The sequence below is a fragment of the Chinchilla lanigera genome, unplaced genomic scaffold (genome assembly GCF_000276665.1).
Source record: "Chinchilla lanigera isolate Chin_1 unplaced genomic scaffold, ChiLan1.0 scaffold00080, whole genome shotgun sequence".
Taxonomy (NCBI): Eukaryota; Metazoa; Chordata; class Mammalia; order Rodentia; family Chinchillidae; genus Chinchilla; species Chinchilla lanigera.
This window is the reverse complement of record NW_004955481.1, coordinates 4581139-4598214: the sequence shown is the minus strand read 5'-3', so window position 1 is coordinate 4598214 and position 17076 is coordinate 4581139. Positions and strand designations below refer to the sequence as shown.

At 47.3% G+C, this 17076-nt stretch overlaps 2 protein-coding genes across 2 annotated transcripts in view; both read right to left on the bottom strand.

Annotated features, from left to right (window-relative positions):
- Unc119 (unc-119 lipid binding chaperone) overlaps window positions 1-376 on the bottom strand; it is a 5475-nt gene extending 5099 nt beyond the window's left edge. Inside the window, exon 1 of the mRNA XM_005402748.2 lies at window positions 68-376. Within this exon, the coding sequence (XP_005402805.1) occupies window positions 68-287 (220 nt within the window). The 5' untranslated portion in view covers window positions 288-376. The remainder of the gene's footprint in view (window positions 1-67) is intronic.
- Window positions 377-1123: 747 nt separating this feature from the next.
- Window positions 1124-15096, bottom strand: Pigs (phosphatidylinositol glycan anchor biosynthesis, class S). The gene is made up of 12 exons (XM_005402749.2): window positions 15016-15096; window positions 14601-14740; window positions 14405-14516; window positions 9882-9971; window positions 9321-9412; window positions 7700-7907; window positions 7308-7450; window positions 6310-6424; window positions 4293-4438; window positions 3616-3716; window positions 2522-2732; window positions 1124-2242 (listed from the first exon to the last, which is right to left on the bottom strand). The coding sequence occupies exons 1-12, from the start codon at window positions 15047-15049 to the stop codon at window positions 1967-1969; spliced, it is 1668 nt and encodes a 555-aa protein (XP_005402806.1). The 5' UTR covers window positions 15050-15096; the 3' UTR covers window positions 1124-1966.
- Between the last annotated feature and the right edge of the window lie 1980 nt (window positions 15097-17076).

The window sequence follows — 17076 nt, the reverse complement described above, 5'->3', positions numbered from 1 at the left end:
GGCGGGGGCCGGGCTGCGCGCGCCTCGAGGGCCCCCTCGCGCACTCTCCTTCCCTCCCGGTGCTCACCGCCCGTGATCCGCTGCAGCCCCAGCACATCCTCGGGCCCGATGGGTTGCTTTCCCTGCAGCGGCCCCGGCCTGGGCCCCAGGCCTGGCTCTGGCTCCGACTCGGACTCTGATTCAGATTCCGCTTGCGGACCCGGCGGGGGTTCTACGCTCAGGCCCGAAGCTCCAGGAGCGGGCTCCGCCCCCGCCCTGGCCCCGCTGGCGCCCTTCTTCACCTTCATGGCCTCGCCCCGCCGGGCCGCCCGTGGCTCGCTGCTACCGCCACCGTCGCCTGCGCCGGCTGGAGCCGGAGGAAGGGGGAGCGTCCGCAGCCCCGCCCCCAGACGGCCCCAGGTGCCGCCCAGGCCCCGCCCCCGGGGTAGGCCCACGCCGGCCCCGCCCACCACCCGGCCCGTGCGGCCAAAAGGTCAGGGGCACCGCGGGCGGCTGAACGCATAGCTCGGGCATAGCGCGCCTCGGTACTTTTTCAATAATGAGGGCCTGATTACCGGAACCCTCTTACTCGCTGGGTTCCGGTCTCAAAGTCTACATGGGATACTCTTCTTGTGCTGGCCTCAGTTCGGCTCCTGCGCTGAAAGGCGCTCCCAGTCTAAAGTACTTTCTTCTGGTCACTATCTGCTCAGCCTGTTTCTCCTTTCCAATGCATTATGTGAGTTTTTTTGTTCACTGACTTCCTCCTAAAAGATCTGCGCGGTGAAAGCGGAGATCCTGTCAACCAAGGCCACTGTGATACCCCAGCACAAGCACGGTGCTCCCTGAAGCTGGTACTCAGTACTTTTTGAACTGATCAATGAGGTAGTATCCAAAGGCTTTCACTGGAACAAGCTGCTCTCTCCTAGAACTCCTGCTAAAATGCAGAAACAGATGCTCACAGCCTTGGCCAAGTCAGGACACAAGGAGGGACAACAGGCCAGGTGCCCAGCCATCCCGGGGCCCTACAGGAGGGAGCGCCAAGAGGGGCACAGGGCCACGTACCACAAGGTGGACTGTGAGTGCAGGACAGATACCAGGACTCTGTTACCTACACATGAACAAAACAATGAAAATTACGCTTATACTTCATACCATTCCAGTTGTTTTATTACAAGTCTGTTTTAAAGCAACTCCCTCATACAGTGCATGCCTAACGCTTTCACATGCTTAGCACATTTAATCCCCAAACCACCTTATGAAGGAGGCACCATCAGTGCCACTGAGCAAAGGAAAACTGAGGCTTAGAGAGACTGAGAAGCTTATCCAAAGCTTTCCAGTCAGTAAGTGCAGAAGCAAGGATTTCCATTCAGGTCTGTTGGATTCCCAGTCCAGAACTTCCCCTAACACACCAGCATCACACTGCCTCTTTGAAAGGATGAAGAGAACCTCTACCGTGTGCACAGCACCAGGTCCAGAGCTGCAGTGTCCTAGACTCAGGCTGTACCCACCAGGTGAAGCCAGCCAGAGAAAGGGGAGTAAGGGAGGTCTCAGGGGTGACCTTCCCCTAGGGATCAGAGAGAAGGTGGCGGGGAGGAGGCTACAATCCAACTCAGGGCTTTCCTCTAACGCTCCCTCTCAGTGCATGACTGTGCTATGCTAAGAGACAGGCCAGAAGCACAAGGTGCCCCAGTCCCAGAGAGCGATACAGCAGCACTGTCAAGTCCCAGCCAGAGGAGGAGACTCAGATGATGTACCTTCTGAAGTCCTTGGGAGTGACTGTGGGGGACCTAAGCCACAGGAATGGGAAGGGAAGGAAATATGAACCCAGTTTAGAGTATTGTAGCTCAGTTCCAACAGAGGCACCTGGAGACAAATTAATCATCCCTGGCGGGCTCCATTCCTGTGCCTCAGTCCAACACCTCTTTATCCACACCAAGCAATCCACCTGGGCCAGAAAGAAAAACTTTCTACTGAGATGCAGCCTTGCTCAGTCTGTCTTCTCAGGCTTTTTCCAGGACTTGCGGGTCTCCAGGAAGATCTTGACCAGCGATAAGAGGATGGGCACAGCCATAGGCAGGAAGAGCGGGATATAGATGGCAAACTTCTGGTCATCAGGGAAATAGAGGAGGTGGAGGAGGGAGGGGTCAAAAAAGGCGCGCTCAGAGGATGTCACAGCTTCCTGGCTGGCGGCAAACGCAGACGACAGGTGCCCAGAGGCCAACTCCTCTGCTGCCTTCTGAACTGCAGCTACAGCCCTGTATACCTAGGAAGGGGAGGGGACAGGGATTACCAGCACATCCTAGTCATCCATGGGGAAGGGGCTGGGCCTTCCATGTACAGGAAGATTGCCTGGAGTTCACCCAGAATGTATGGGGGTCAGACTTAAAAGAGATATGGTTTATTTTCTGAGGGCTGCCTTGAAACCTTCATTCTTTCTCATCCAGACTCCTGATGGGGAGCTAGCAAGCTGGGGGGCGTTTAGGGAATGGCTCTTACTGGCTGCCCCTGTTTTGGGCACATAATCCATGCCCTGCCCATTTACCTCAGTTGCCACATCATCTTTGATGACGATGTTGCTGATCTTGCCCAGAAGCTGGGCCAGGGAGGTGAGGGTGGTCGTGGCCGTGGCCAGGTTCTCCACTGACCGAGCCCAGAGCAACCGGTCCAGCTCCCAGGTCATTAGCCCTTCACTCTTAGGTCCTGAAAGCAGGCATTTTGGAGGCACCTGGGGATGAGCAATCCCAAAGAGCAGCCTACAGGAACAGCAAAGGATGATCAAAGTTGCTGAGATGAGAGGACAGGAGACAACAGCTAAGAGTTTGAGAATCTCTGCCCTACACCAGTGATTTTAATTTTTCCCGTGTAATCACAGGGGTTCTGGGGAGTGAGCAGCAACACTAAGCAATCCAAAGCCCTAAACACAGCATCAACTAGTCCTTCTGGTTTCACCTTCTTGTTTCCTTTTTTTGGTTTTTTGAGACAGGGTCTTGCTTTCTAGTACAGGCTGGCATTAGACTCACTATGTAGCCCAGGCTGGCCTCAAACTCTTGATAATCCTCCTGCCTCAGCTTCCTAAGTGCTAGAATCACAGGCATGCATCACCATACCCAGCTGGTTTTACCTTCTATATTAGATTTATTTGAAAAAGGTTTCATGATATTTCTGATAACACCAATGTAGTTTTTTTTAAACACCAATATAGTTTAATCCCTTCTCTCTACCCTCTCTTTGGACAAATGAGGCCACTGGACTGAATTAAGGGACGTGCCTGACAAAGCATTTGTGCTGTGCTTATATAAGGCTGCATCCATGACAGACACTGCCAATCAACCAGAATACTCTTTCCTGATTTCAATCAATCAGTTAGCACAAGAATTAACAGCTATTTTCTTAAGCAGCCCTAATCACACCCTGGAGACCTGACTTCCACAAGTCTATTTTTCAGAAAACAGATTTCATCAACTACTACCCCTTAGGAGAAAGATGAAATGATCCTTAGAAGCCTTTCTTCACTTCCACGGGGTTCTGGGAATAGCCAAAGTATCCCAGTAGGTGACATTGCGCTGTGCTCTACAACTCCCTCTACAGCCCAGGAGAATGTGGCCACACGCCCAAGTGCAGCCCGCAGGACCTCACCGCAGCTGGGCCAGGAACACCTCCATCACTCGCACCATGTCCACCTCGACTCGCACTGGCCGCTCTGAGACATTATAGGCTTTGAGGTCAACATTGTATACCTGAAAGAGGGGAATGAGGTTGCCACATCACATCTCATCACACACAGCTCTGTCCTTGGCGCTCTGGAGGCCCTGAGACAAAAGGATGATGATTTCTCTGTTCTCTACAAGATATATATCCCATGGCATCACTAATTATTTTTTTTTTTTTGAGGATCTACTATAAACTGCTTTAAGTAAATTACCTTATTTAACCCACTAAGAGTCCTGTGAAATATTTTTTATCCCGTTTGAAAGTTCCCTTCCATGAGAAATACCCAGTCTAACAGGAGAGATAAGGTTCTCAACCTTGTAAGGCTCCCACAGGTAGAGCCATGTAAGGTGGACACAGGGTGTCCTCAGTGCCAACTGGTAAGCGTGAAGAGTCACAGTCTAGAAAACACTGACAGAAATAAGGGATGGAGGGGCTGGCAGAGAAGAGGCACAAGAACACAGCACCCTCACCTCCCTGCTGCCATCCACCCCCACGGGCTGGCCATGGAGGACCTCAGAGAAAAACCAAAGGAAGTTTTCTGAGAATGTCACTGTCCCCATCCCACAGCTTGGGCTGTGGGTTCTGCATAGTGTGATTATTACCATGATGCCACCCCACCGGGGACTGTGGAAGGCATTGGTGGCCACTGGAGCCCCGTCCCTATCCTGAATGTACAGCGGGGAGTGGGCAAGCTCGGGCACGTAGAGTAGAAAGTTGAGCACAGGGTACAGGGAAGCAGCACTGGATCCTGTGGTACAAAGAGAAGGGGTGTCAGGACACCAAAACATGCCGGCCCTAGAGCTCAGTTCCAGGGCACCCTCTCACTTGAGCTCACTCCTTCTGGTACTCAGCTTCCTGGACTGATGATCCCTAGCGCATTCTCCCATTAAGTCCTAGATTTCCGTGGTACAGGACCTTGAAGCTTCTCCCCAGATGTGCCACACAAAGGGAGTATAGTCTCTACGCCAAAATGCCCCTACGCTCCCCTCCCCTTGACTGTTTAGAAAGCTTTCGGGGCCACTGTAACAAGGCATACTATTACTACAACTAGCTTTATACACAAGAGCAAATGTGAGGCCGGGCATGGTGGCGCATGCCTATAATCCCAGCACTCAGGAGGCTGAGGCAGAAAGATCACTGCAAGTTTGAGGTCAGCCTGGGCTACAAAGTGAGCTCAACGCAGGCCTGAACTGCATAGCGAGACCCTGTCTCAAAAAGCCAAAAAAAAAAAGAGCAAATGTGATCTCATGTCAGTTCCCTGCTATGCTTCAATGGCTAGCAATTCACACTGTGTTGAAGTTCAAGCTCCTTAACATGATCCTATATGATACAGCGCCCGTCTGCCTTGCCCATCTCATCACAGGTCACTCACTCACATTTCAGCCACACTCAACTATGCTCAGCTCCCTGAATATCTATGCTCTTACTCTTCAATATCTAAGCTCCCAGTTTCCTTTGCCCGAACTGCACTTCCATCTCTGTACTTAACACTGCCACAAAGCAGTTCTTCAGCCAATTTGTTTAATGTTTGCTGAATGAATGAAAGAATGAACACAGGGGGAATTTGCTAAGGTCTCATGTGCCATCCCTCTTATAACCCATGGTCCACATTGGTCTAGCTCTGGGCCTAAAATTCTACTGAGTGATAATATATCACTTTGTTTTGTTTTGTTTTTTGTCTTTTTGAGATAGGGTCTCACTATGCAGTTCAGGCTGGCCTTGAGCTCACTTTGCAGCCCAGGCTGATCTCAAACTTGCGAGGATCCTCCTGCCTCAGCCTCCCAAGTGCTGGGATTACAGGCATGTGCCACCATGCCCATCAATATATTCACTTTGGTTTACTTGTATGACAGTTCTTGACCATATCTACTTTTCCTAGGCTCCACCCCCAAAATAAACAACTATAATCCTAGATTCAGGGTCCCTCCACCTCAACTAGCTGAACTGTCATTTCTAATTCTGCCTTTACGTTCTTTTTGTGCCTTTCATACATGTGTGACCATATCTTTCCTAGTTAGCTTTCAAGGAGAGAGACCCAGCTTAACTATTTGTTTGTAAATGTACTGGGAACTAAGCCAGACAACCCTAGCTACTAGGGAGGCTGAGGCAGAAAGGTTGGAAATCCAAAGCCAGGCCGGGCAACTGAGCAAAACCGTATCTCAAAATAAAAACTTAAAAAGGGACAGGGATGTAGCTCAGCACTCTCTGTGTTTAATTACAGTACTGTTAAAAAAAAAAAAGTACTGGGAATCATGTTCAATATACAATTTTGGATAAGATGGATGTACTGTAATCCCAGCACTCCGGAGGCTGAGGCAGGAGGATTGCCAAAAGTTTGAGGACAGCCTGGGCTACAGAGTAAGACCCTATCTCTAAAAAAAACAAAAAATTAAAAATTTAAAAAATAAAAAGATGGATGAAAAGATGGAGATGACGTCAACAGAGCCGCATGGCAAAGGGGCCAAAATCTCCTCGCCCTTTCAGACCAACACAACCTAGGGAGCATCATCATATACAGCCTAGGACCATCACTATTCACCACTGTCTCCAACCCCACAGGCTGTGCCTTCAGGGTCCCTCCTTTGCCTGGCTGAAACACCCTGGTCCTCAGCAGCTCACCCAGCCGGGACTCCACGGGGTTGATAACATGGGGGAGGCTGTGCATGGCCAAGTAGTAGCTGGACGATGCCGGGTCAAAGCGGGGATTTACCCCCAGCATTGCATAGTAAAGGATCTGTGGAGCAAAGAGAGGGAAGATTATTACATACATTGATTTATAGCCCACTTTCACTGAAAAAAAGTTTTGAGGTGCTTTACAATGATACAGTCAGGACAAGGTGAAAGTAAAATATAAGAGACAAAGTCAGAGTTGAGAGAAAAATAGATTCAGAAACCAAGAACAAAGCCAAAGTCAATATACTAAATACATGCTTTGAAAACCACACATTTTTACCAGGTTACCTAACAGCCTAAAGAAAGATGGAAACAAAGAACTGCATAATTCTGTGTCTACAAGATCAAACCAAGTCAGTCACTGAGAAGCAACCACTTCTACTACAAAGACCTCATAAGCATTTTCTCCCCCATTTTCCCTATAAGGACACGGTATGATATAGAAAGCTACATTCTTCACATCTTTATTGTTACTAAAGTCATCCATGTCCAGAAACATTTAAAAATAAATTCCATAAGGATGACTGATGGTATTAACATCTAGGTGTAACTGCTGTTTGTTTGTTTGTTTGTTTTTCCAGTACTGGGAATCGAACTCACGACCTTGCGCTTGCCAGGCAGGCGCTGTGCCGCTGAGCTAAATCCCCAGCCCCTAGGTGTAACTGCTGAAGAGTTCTAGGACCCATAAGGATGTAATCCATCGATTGAACTCCCTGAGCCAGACGCGGAGGGAAAGACAAGACCCAGAACCTACTCTCAAGTGACAGACACATGCAAGCATAGCCCCACTCAGTACAGGCCCTTGGGACACTCACATGCACACACGAACACAGGAAATTTCCAACAAATCCACAGACTGTGAGAGACGGAAGAACAAACGCATCTATAAACGCTAAATGTGTATGGATTTTGAAAGAGACTCTTTGACTCACTCCCACTCTCACCTGAGAGTCCACAGAGAAGTTGCCAGCAGCTCTGAGGGCATTCAGGAAGGGCTGCACATAGCGCTGGACAGCCCCCTCGATGTCCCAGTGGACGTCATGGGACTTGGGGTCTGGGTTGAGTAAACTGAAGGTGATCTCATAGCCTATAGAAACAGGACTCAGAAATCAGAGGTTCCTGTGAATTAAGGAGGAGGGGCAGTACGTGCCCCTGGCTAAGCTGATAGCCATCATGGAACCAAAAGGACAATAAACCAGGATGAGGAATACTAAGTGCTCTAAGAAGGTGCACGCCTTAATCCCAGCACTCGGTGATCAGAGAAGAAAGGAGACGCCCCTCCTGCTTCATATAATTCATTTCCTCTCCCCGCCCGTAGCAAAGCCCAGCACCCTACCCAAGCTGGACTTGAGAGGTCGCCTCTTATCCGAGCTCCACTTGTCCTCTGGGAGGTGGTCAGCTAGAGCAGCAGCAAGCACATCCTCAGTCAGGGACATAGCCTGGGCTACTTGGATGATGCGGCGGCCAATGATGTTAAAGGCCTCCCGGTGCATTATCCCCCGCACAACTGCTGTCCTCTCAGGGCCAATGTAACTCATCATGTCCTGTGTGGATGAGCAAGGGACAGAATGCCGGGGGCTCAGTGAAGAAAGCAAGAAAGCACTCTGGCCTTGTGTCATTGACGAAAGTCCTGCACCTCAGCTATTAACCCAGAATTTCTGAGCTGTAAGCATGTATGAGTGTTCTCATACATTTCCATTCCCCTCTCTTTTCCAGTCAACAGGTCCAGGCAGTACCTCAGTGTTCAAAGGCTGGTAAAATGGTGAAATGGAAACCAAGAGATAGCATGTAGAGCAAGAAGAGCAGAATTAAAAAAAACAGTGAGGTCTGATTTACAAAAATGGCACATGGCAAAAAGGTAAGCATAAGAACACTCACAATAGCATTATATCTAACAGTAAAAACTGGAAATAATCCAAATGTCCATTAGCAACAGAATGAATAAATTATGTTTGTATAGTGAAACACACATTCAACTACATGTGATATCACAGATGATCCTCTCAAACATAAATGCTAAAGCCGGGCATGGTGGCACATGCCTGTAATCCCAGCACTCAGGAGGCTGAGGCCAGAGGATCGCTGGGAGTTCAAGGCCAGCCTGGGCTACAAAGCGAGCTCAAGGCCAGCCTGAACTGCATAGTGAGACCCTGTCTCAAAAAGACAAAAAAAAAAAAAAAGAGAAAAAGAAACATAAATGCTAAACAAAATTAAAGTTCCAGAAGATGTATCACTGCAGTAACACAGTATTAAACCACTTACATAAATTCAAATATATGTAAAATTTGAAGCCAAATTAAGCCTCCTCTCATTAAAAAAAAAAAAATGTTGGGCATGATGGTGGACACCTATTATATCCACTCTGGTAGACTGAGGCAGCAGGATCACAAGTTTGAGCCCAACCTGGCCAACTAGCAATTGAGTGAGATCCTATCTCTGGGGAAAAAAGTAGGGGAAGTGGGCTGGGAATGTAGGTCAACATAATGGGCCTAGTTCAATCCTCAGTACCTCTCCCCAAAAGTGAAATTAAATACACTGTTTATAGACATATGATTGAACTCTTAAACCAGCTACTTCTTTTTAAACCTACTGATTTTTTCACCTTTTTTTTTTTTGGCAGTGCTATGATTGAACCCAGGGACAGTCTACCACTAAACGCCGGCCTCAAACCTGTGATCCTCCTATCTCAGCCTCCATGAATAGCTGAGATTACAGGGCTGGACCACCATGCCTCACTTTTTTCCTATTCTAAATAGTCATTGGCACTTTAATCACATAGAAGTCTTGGACTTAGAAAGACCCAAAGCCAAAGTCAGTGAGTAAGTTCCCACTGGCATTTGTTTTTAACAGATGTAGATTTTCTGTGGTAAATAGGAGCTACAGGTAGCACTGCTACAAGAGGGAGGTAATTAGGAAAGAAGGGAAGAGGCGAGGCCACAGCTACTCGCTTACCCTACCTGGGGAAGGAGTGAGGAGTGCTCGGAGATCACGTACACAGTCAGGGAGCCCGCCGCTTGCTCCTGGGGCTGAGCTAGCACAGTTTCCGCCTCTGGAGACAAGAGCAGGTAGCACACCACATGCAACACGTACCATCTCCCCCAGCCCTCAGAGAGAGCCTAGGCCACCCCTCCACTCACAGCTGGCACTGTGGCCAGATTTGGGTCAGCCAGTTTGGTTCTTGGGCCTTGAGCAGTCCAGGCTAAAACCCAAGTACCACATTCCTAGATTTCTCAGAGACGCTTCAGAGGTAGGACAACACACGGAAATTATACATTTAAAGATCAGCAGGAAAATAGGGCTTTTTGCCAGGCGTAATGGTACACGCCTGTAAATCTGTAATCCCAGCACTTGGGAGGTCGAGGCAAGAGGTTGCCAGTGAATTCAAGGCCAGCCTCAGCTACATAATGAGTCCAAGGCCAGCCTAAACTATAGTGAGACCTTATCTGCAAAAAAAAAGAGGAAAAAAGAAAAAGAAATAGGGCTTCTTGTCAAAATAGTGCAACCACCCTTTCCCATACCTTGTACACTGCCCAACAGCAAGGCCTCCTCCTCATGGTCCAAAGCCCTCCGATAGGTCTTCTGGAAACGGCATTTGATTTTCATTTTGTCTGGAGGGAAAGGAATTGCATGATGGGAAGAGCAAGTGTCAGACGTTGCCTACCTCTCTAGCCCTAGAACTGTCCAATGTCTGTGGACAGCAAGATGGTTTACAGAGAATTACCATGTACCAAGCGGCTATAGCCAACTCCAACCATTTCCACATGGAAGACAGCAAACACATAACAGCTCTTGCCTTCCACCCCAGCTCTTGCCTGTGCCTATCCATACACTGGTCTTTCGACCTGAAATATCTTCTCATTGCAGGGTGGGCTGGGGGGTTTGGGGATGTGTTTCAATATTCATTATAGCAACACGTAAAAGGACAAAAATCATATGGTCATCCTAATCACCGCCCTCAAATAATTAAATTTAATAAACATTCCTGATAAAACCCAAAACACCTAATGACAAAACACTAAATGTAATTTCATTACAGTTGGTAATAGTAATCCCAAAACTTGGGAGGCTGAGGCAGGAGGACTACTGTGAGCTCGAGGCCAGCCGGGGCTACATCTCGAGTTCAAGGCCAGCCTAAATTACAAAGCAAGACCCTAAATGAAAAAAAAATAAAGCAAGGATGACTGCTATGTCCTCCAATATTCTCACTGTTATTTGGCATTTTTCATTTTGAAGTTCCTAGTCAAGATAATAAGAAAAGAGAAATAAAATTTATAAATATTTCAAAGAGACAAAAGGGCCACTTTTGAAGTAGTAAACTGTTTTCCAAGGAAACCAAAGAACCAACTAAAACATTCTTAAACTAGAAAAAGTAGACAGGTGTGGCAGTGCACACCTATAACAGCAGGGAGGCTGCAGCAGGCGAACCATTAGCTGGAGCCCACCCTGGATAATTTCTCAGCTAGCAAGACTCTGTCACAAAAATAAAAAAGGAAAAACACAAAAAAAGCTAGGGAAATAGCAAAGTGTAAAGGCCCTGGGTTCCATTCCCATTACCAACACACACACACACACACACACACACAAAACAAACCTAGAAATACTTCAACAGCTCCATAAATACAAGCAATATCCAACTAGAAAATAATCATTTTTGAAAATCCCCAACTGCAGTAATAATAAAAATTTAAAATACCAAAAAATACAAAGATGGAAAGGTAAACCTTGTAAAGATGTCAGTTCTCTCCAAGTTAATCTTACATATAAGGTAATTCCAAGGGGCTGGGGATTTAGCTCAGCGGCAAAAGCGCCTGCCTGCCAAGCGCAAGGTCGTGAGTTCGGTTCCCGGTACCGGAGAAAAACCAAAAACAAAAACAAAAAAAAGGTAATTCCAAAAGGATTTCTTTGCTCCCTGAAACTTGACAAGCAGAACCTAAAATTTACTGGGAAAATTCCTCTTTATAAAATAATTCTATATCACATGCATAAGAAATGATAAAACTGAACAAAAATCACTATTTGACAACTGCCAATGAAATCAACTTCTGTCCCAACAGATGCTAAAAAACATCAGGTTAAAGGTTGATGCAGAAATCTAAAATTGCTGGGCATGGTAGCACATGCCTGTAATCTCAACACTCAGGAGGCTGAGGCAGGAGGACTGCCACAAGTGCAATGCCAACCTGAACTAGACTGAGACTGTCTCAAAAAAATAAAACAAATGTAGAAATCAAGTGATAATAACTGAACTTGCTAACCTGTGCATCACCCAATACGGAAAAACAGCCATCACACATTTCGTGATGTAATACAACAGAAGTACGAAGCACCACCTATACAGTATTCGCGCCTAAAAAGATCAAACCTGGCTTTGATCAAACTTCTAGATTTCACTACTAGTTTACAATAAATATGAATATTAGAGGAACAAGTGAAATGAAATTATGAGGAAGTGATTTGCCAAACCCTGAGTGTGAGATGTTTTATAAAACAAATGACCTGGTTTCTTCAACGAATAAGTTTGAAAAAAAAGTATATGGTGGTGGGGCGGAAGGCAGCTAATATATGCATAATAAAAGGGAAAGAGAGAACCAAACGTATCCTGATTAGAATAAAACAAATGTAAAAGAACACCTTCGAGGTAACTTAGGAAATCTAAATGGAGATTGAGAATTAGGTAGTATTAAGGGATTATCCTTAATTTTGTAAGATGTGACAATGGTAGTCATGTTTTCAAATTTTCTTTAAAAAGCCTTCAATGGCTTCCCCTCTCATTCAGAATAAAAACCAAAATTCTCACCATGGTCTACCAGGCCTTGCGTGACCCTTTACTGCTCTGGTTTTATTTCATTTCCTCTCTCTCCAGTCCAGCCACAAAGAAATTCTTCATGTTCCTTAAGGTCCCTCACCTACTCTGACCTTAGGACCTTAGCCTTGCTTTTTCCTCTGCCAACAAGCTCTTCCTCCGGGTATGTGCACAATGAATTCCCTTACCTCCTTTAGGTCTTTACTCAAATGTCTTCTTTTCAATGAGGTCTTCCTCAGCCACCTCATGTAAAACTGCAATCCCAAGAAAACACTTCCATTGCCCTGTCTTGCTCTGTTTTTCTAATCACTACTTAACATATTATGTTTATCTTTTTACAAACACTACGAAGTTCAGGTTGGCCTTAGACTCACTGTGTAACCCAGGCTGGCCTCAAGCCCACAACGATCCTCCTGCCTCAGCTTCAAGAGCGCTGGGATTACAGGTGTGTGCCTTGAATCTAGCTCTCTCATACTACATTCCACGTTCTTGGTCACTGCACTACTTCCACAGTATTGAAAACTGTGTCACCAAATATGAAGAAGTCCATAACTAAAAATAAACTGTAAACTAACATGTGAGGTATGACTTTTTTTGTTCAGAAAAACAAAATGTGTGTACATTTGGCTGAACCACGTGAAATATGATTTTTTAAAAAAATGCTTTGACTATGCCTGAGTGGTAGTGCATGCCTATAATCCTAGCACTCTGAAGGCTGAGGCAGGAGGATCACAAATTAGAGGCCTGGCCTATGTACCAAGACTCCGTTTCAAAAAAAAAAAGTATTGACTAAGGTTATAGAGCTACAAAGTAGGGCCTGGGGATTTAGCTCAGTGGCATAGCGCCTGCCTGGCAAGCGCAAGGTCATGAGTTCAATTCCCAGTGCCGGAAAAAAAAAAAACAAAAAAAAGAAAGTAAATAACACACGGGCACATCACAGTCAGGATTCAGCCTTTATCTCTAGTCACTCCTAGTGTTTTACTTCACACTCCAGTAAGTACAACTGCTCAGATTCCCCACTTGCTGACTCACACACCCATGCTTTTACATAGGAGAGGTACAGTGTGCTGGTTAAAAGATTGAGCACTGGAATCGATCGGGCCTGGATGTAACCCCAGCTCCATCTCTTATTAGTTCTGCGATCAAAGCAAATTAAACTCTCTTTAAGTTTCAGTTTCTTTATGATAAAATGGGGATCCTAATGTTAGAGGAGTAAATGAGGCAATACATGCAAAGTGCTTCACCTAGTTTCAGGCACACAGTAAGCAGTAACAGACTAGTTATCCTTATTACTGGCTCATGCTACTTCCTCTGCCTAAGTCTCCCTCTTCTCTATTTAACCTGAATTCCTACACATCCTTTAAAGATCCAACTCAAAAATTACATCACTTAAAACCTTCTCTGGGTCAAGGATATAGCTCAGCGGCACAAGTACCTGCTTGGCAAGCACAAGGTCCTGAGTTCGATTTCCAGTACCAAAAAAAAAAAACTTCTCTGCCTTTCTTTCTTCCCAGGCTCTTTCTTCAATGCTAACTCTGTTTCTTATACTTTCTACAGTAACTGCTTTTACCTATGTGTCTCTCTCCCCTACTTATGTATTTCTTGAAATCATTATCAGTTTCTTACTCATCCCCAAATTCCTGGTACCTAAGAAAAGTGCCTAACAGTAGTGCTTAACGCTAAACTGAAGAGTTTGTATGTATCTCCAATTTAATTTCAGACTGCGTTCTTTGGGCCGGGGATACAGCTCTGCGGCACAAGCACCTGCCTGGCAAGCCCAAGGTCCTGAGTTCGATTCCCAGTACTAAAAAAAAAAAAAAAAAGAAAGAAAGAAAGAAAAGAAAACAAACTGCGTTCTTTTCACTACATCTCACTTTCTCCCTTCCATTCTGATGGGCATCAACTGCTTCTGATCAGGTAGTACAACTTATCTTATGAAAAATATTGCTGCCTTAATGACAGGCACTGAATTTATTTACTTATTTATTTTGCCATTTGGATTTTTTAATTCTCTTTTGAATACTGTACAGTGAAAAACAAATACGCCTTCTCATCCACCAGATAAGGTTGCCCCCGCCGGGGCGGGGGGAAAGGCACTGATTTCAAAGGACCCAAACAAACACGCTGTTCCGAGAGCTCTTTTAATGAGAGTATGCGACACCCACGCTCCTCCTACCCAACCCATCTTCAAATTCAGCTCAGACCCAAAAGACTGCGGAGAGCCCCCCAGGAACTCACATTTCAGGGGTATCTCTCTCTCATGCACAACGGTGAAGGGCAGCTTCCCTTGGTCGTCCAGGGGCACTGAATCCCGGGTGAATACGACGGTGACGGGCACCATGAGCCGGAGCTGCGTGAAGGAGGACCGGAGCCATCGGCTGAGTCCCCGCCTCACCGGTGGGCTGCCCCGGACACTCTCCCGCCGAAGCCTCACCTGCAGGGCATTCAGCCCGCTGATCTGGGAGTAAGGTAAGGGGGCCCGGTACGTCTCCGTGGTCTTCCACCAGAGCGGCAGCCCCAGCACGATGGCCACCGCGGCGAAGAAGAGGGCGGCGCGCTTGCCCCGGACCACCTCTGGGGACACCGGGGGACCGACTGAGGCGCGGGAAAGTGGCTCGGCCGCCAGCGCCACCCTTGACGCGGAGAAGCCGGACCACCTGTCCTCACAGACCCTCAGCCCGCGTTCAGAGAGGCTGCCGGGTTAGGGACCCTGGGCCAGGTTTGAAGAGATCGCGTCTGAAGCGACCCCTGACCCCTGGCTGCGGGATCTCTACCACACCTCAATCCCCGCCCCTCCATTCCTCCCTCGCAATCCCGGAGCTACAGCTCCCACCCAAAGCCCACCGCACCTAGGTCTGTAGCCGCGGCCCCGGTTGCCGCCATGCTCTCTTCCGGCGGCTCTAGGACGCCAGGGGGCGGAGCTGCGTAAGCCTCCCCCAATCAGAAACCTCGCATTGAGGGGGCGGGACCACGGTAGCAATCGCAGCCAATTCGAGAGCAGCACTCTGGACGCACGCGGGAGAATGTCGCCGGAGTGGGCGGAGTTGGCGTGGAGCTGCAGAGCGAGTTTAGAAGGTTACCCGGACTCAGAGGGGTGAAGAGAGATTGTGGTGGTTTCGGCGCTGGTGGAACAAACTTTGGTTGGTTTTTGTTTTGTTTTGTTTTGTTTGGGTGCTGGGGGTCGAACTCAAGCTTCACTCATGCTAGGCGAGTACTTTAGCATTGAGCTACTTGCCTAGGCTCTGGTGGAACAATCTTGACGAAGCCCTGCTTCCCTGTGGAACATAGTCATAGCCCCACAGATGAAGGGCATAAAGCTAAATACTATCTGGGCGACCACGGGGAGCTCGAAGTTTTCAAATCCGAAAAGTGGAGACATTTAGTAAAAGGAGCCTTGTGCGTAAAGAGGCTGGCACAAGGGGAAGCTTTCAGATTTCAGCTGTCATTGTTTATCATCCCTATCACAGTGCTCCTCCTTTGGGCGCTGTCTCCTCAAGCCACAAACGCGGAGATAGCAAGCTTGTAATTTTTTGAAATGATTGGTTACACCAGTCTTTTCATCTGAATTCATTTACAACTTGGAAAAGTCAGGATACTTAAAAGTCTTGCCCGGGTATGGTGGCTCACGCCTGTAATCCCAGTACTCAGGAGGCTGAGGCAGGAGGACTGCTGCAAGTTGGAGACCAGCCTGGGCTACATAGAAAGTTCAAGGCCAGCCTGGAATATATAGCAATATATATATATCCTGTCTCAAAAAAGCCCCCACAAAACAACAACAAAAGCCATGAAAACTCATGAGCACAGGCTCTGAATCCTAATCACTGGGTTCCAAATCATGGATTCACCTTTTATTACCTGGATGACTTCTGTGCCTTTCTGCCTGTTTCCTCATATTGAAAAGGAAAGCTAGGTGCAGTGGCACATGCTTCTAGCTACTAGCTACTGGGCAATTTAGCAAGACCCTTTCTCAAAGTAAAAAATAAAAAATGCTGAGAACGCAGTGGTAGAGCACTACTGGGTTAGGTCAAAACTAAATAGGGGTAATAGCAGTAGTATTTATTCTGAGTTAATATGTACTGGGATTAGAACACGGTGTGGCAGGAGCATATAGAAAGTACTGTGTAGCTATTTTCAATATAAGGTCAGGCCACACTTGGTGGAGCATTGGTGGCCTCCCCAGTTCACACAGAATATACCCAGCTTCTTCTCTCATCTTTCTTTTCTTCTTTATTCAAGCTTCTTTTGGAGACATAGTCTCGCTATATATTTCAGGCTGGCCTCAAACTCATGGTGATCCTCCTGCCTCAGCCTCCCCAGCTGCTAAGATTACAAGTGTGCACCACTGCATCCAGGTGTTCTCTCATACGCATTTGCTCACAAAGACCCAGGTTCTCAGTCCCCCTTACACCCCAGCACAGTGGTCAAAGTTCAGTATAAAGCCTCATCAGGTCTGCCTTTGCCCAGAGCCTCAAATTGCACCACTCTGTAACCCCTCTCATTCCAAGTGGGAGTGGGCCATAGCTCTGGGCAACCTCCTGGACATCCTCCTTTGCTGTGGCAGCCCCCAAATCTGTGGAGGTTTTCCTCATGGGATAGGAGCCCAGGTGTTTCCCCTAATGTGGTGGTCCCTGGTGGAATGTGTCAGGCCCCAGCTGGGCTCGACACTGCTGAGATGGGTCCAATTCCCGCCCAACTTTATCCCATTTTGTCCTGCTGCCTCCTTGCTTTGAGCCTTCCACAAAATCTGCCTTCAGGAGTTGCTCATCCCCTCCACCCCATCCTTCTATAGCGCAGCCTAGTGGCTCTGATGTAGCAGTCCCTAGAGGATGCAGCTCTCCTCACTGCCCCACTGCAGCCATAAACATCATCAGGCAAGAGCCTGGCCTGGGAATGGTGACTTGGTATGCCCT

What these genes read in the sequence shown, in the direction of transcription:
- Pigs (XM_005402749.2), bottom strand. Translation starts at nt 15,049, where the DNA reads ATGGCGGCAACCGGGGCCGCGGCTACAGACCTAG. An exon ending in ACCTCTCAAGTCCAGCTTGG is followed by an intron (nt 7,451 to 7,699) that starts GTAGGGTGCTGG and finishes CTGTTTCTATAG; the next exon opens with GCTATGAGATCACCTTCAGT. An exon ending in GTGTTCCTGGCCCAGCTGCG is followed by an intron (nt 2,733 to 3,615) that starts GTGAGGTCCTGC and finishes CTGTTCCTGTAG; the next exon opens with GCTGCTCTTTGGGATTGCTC.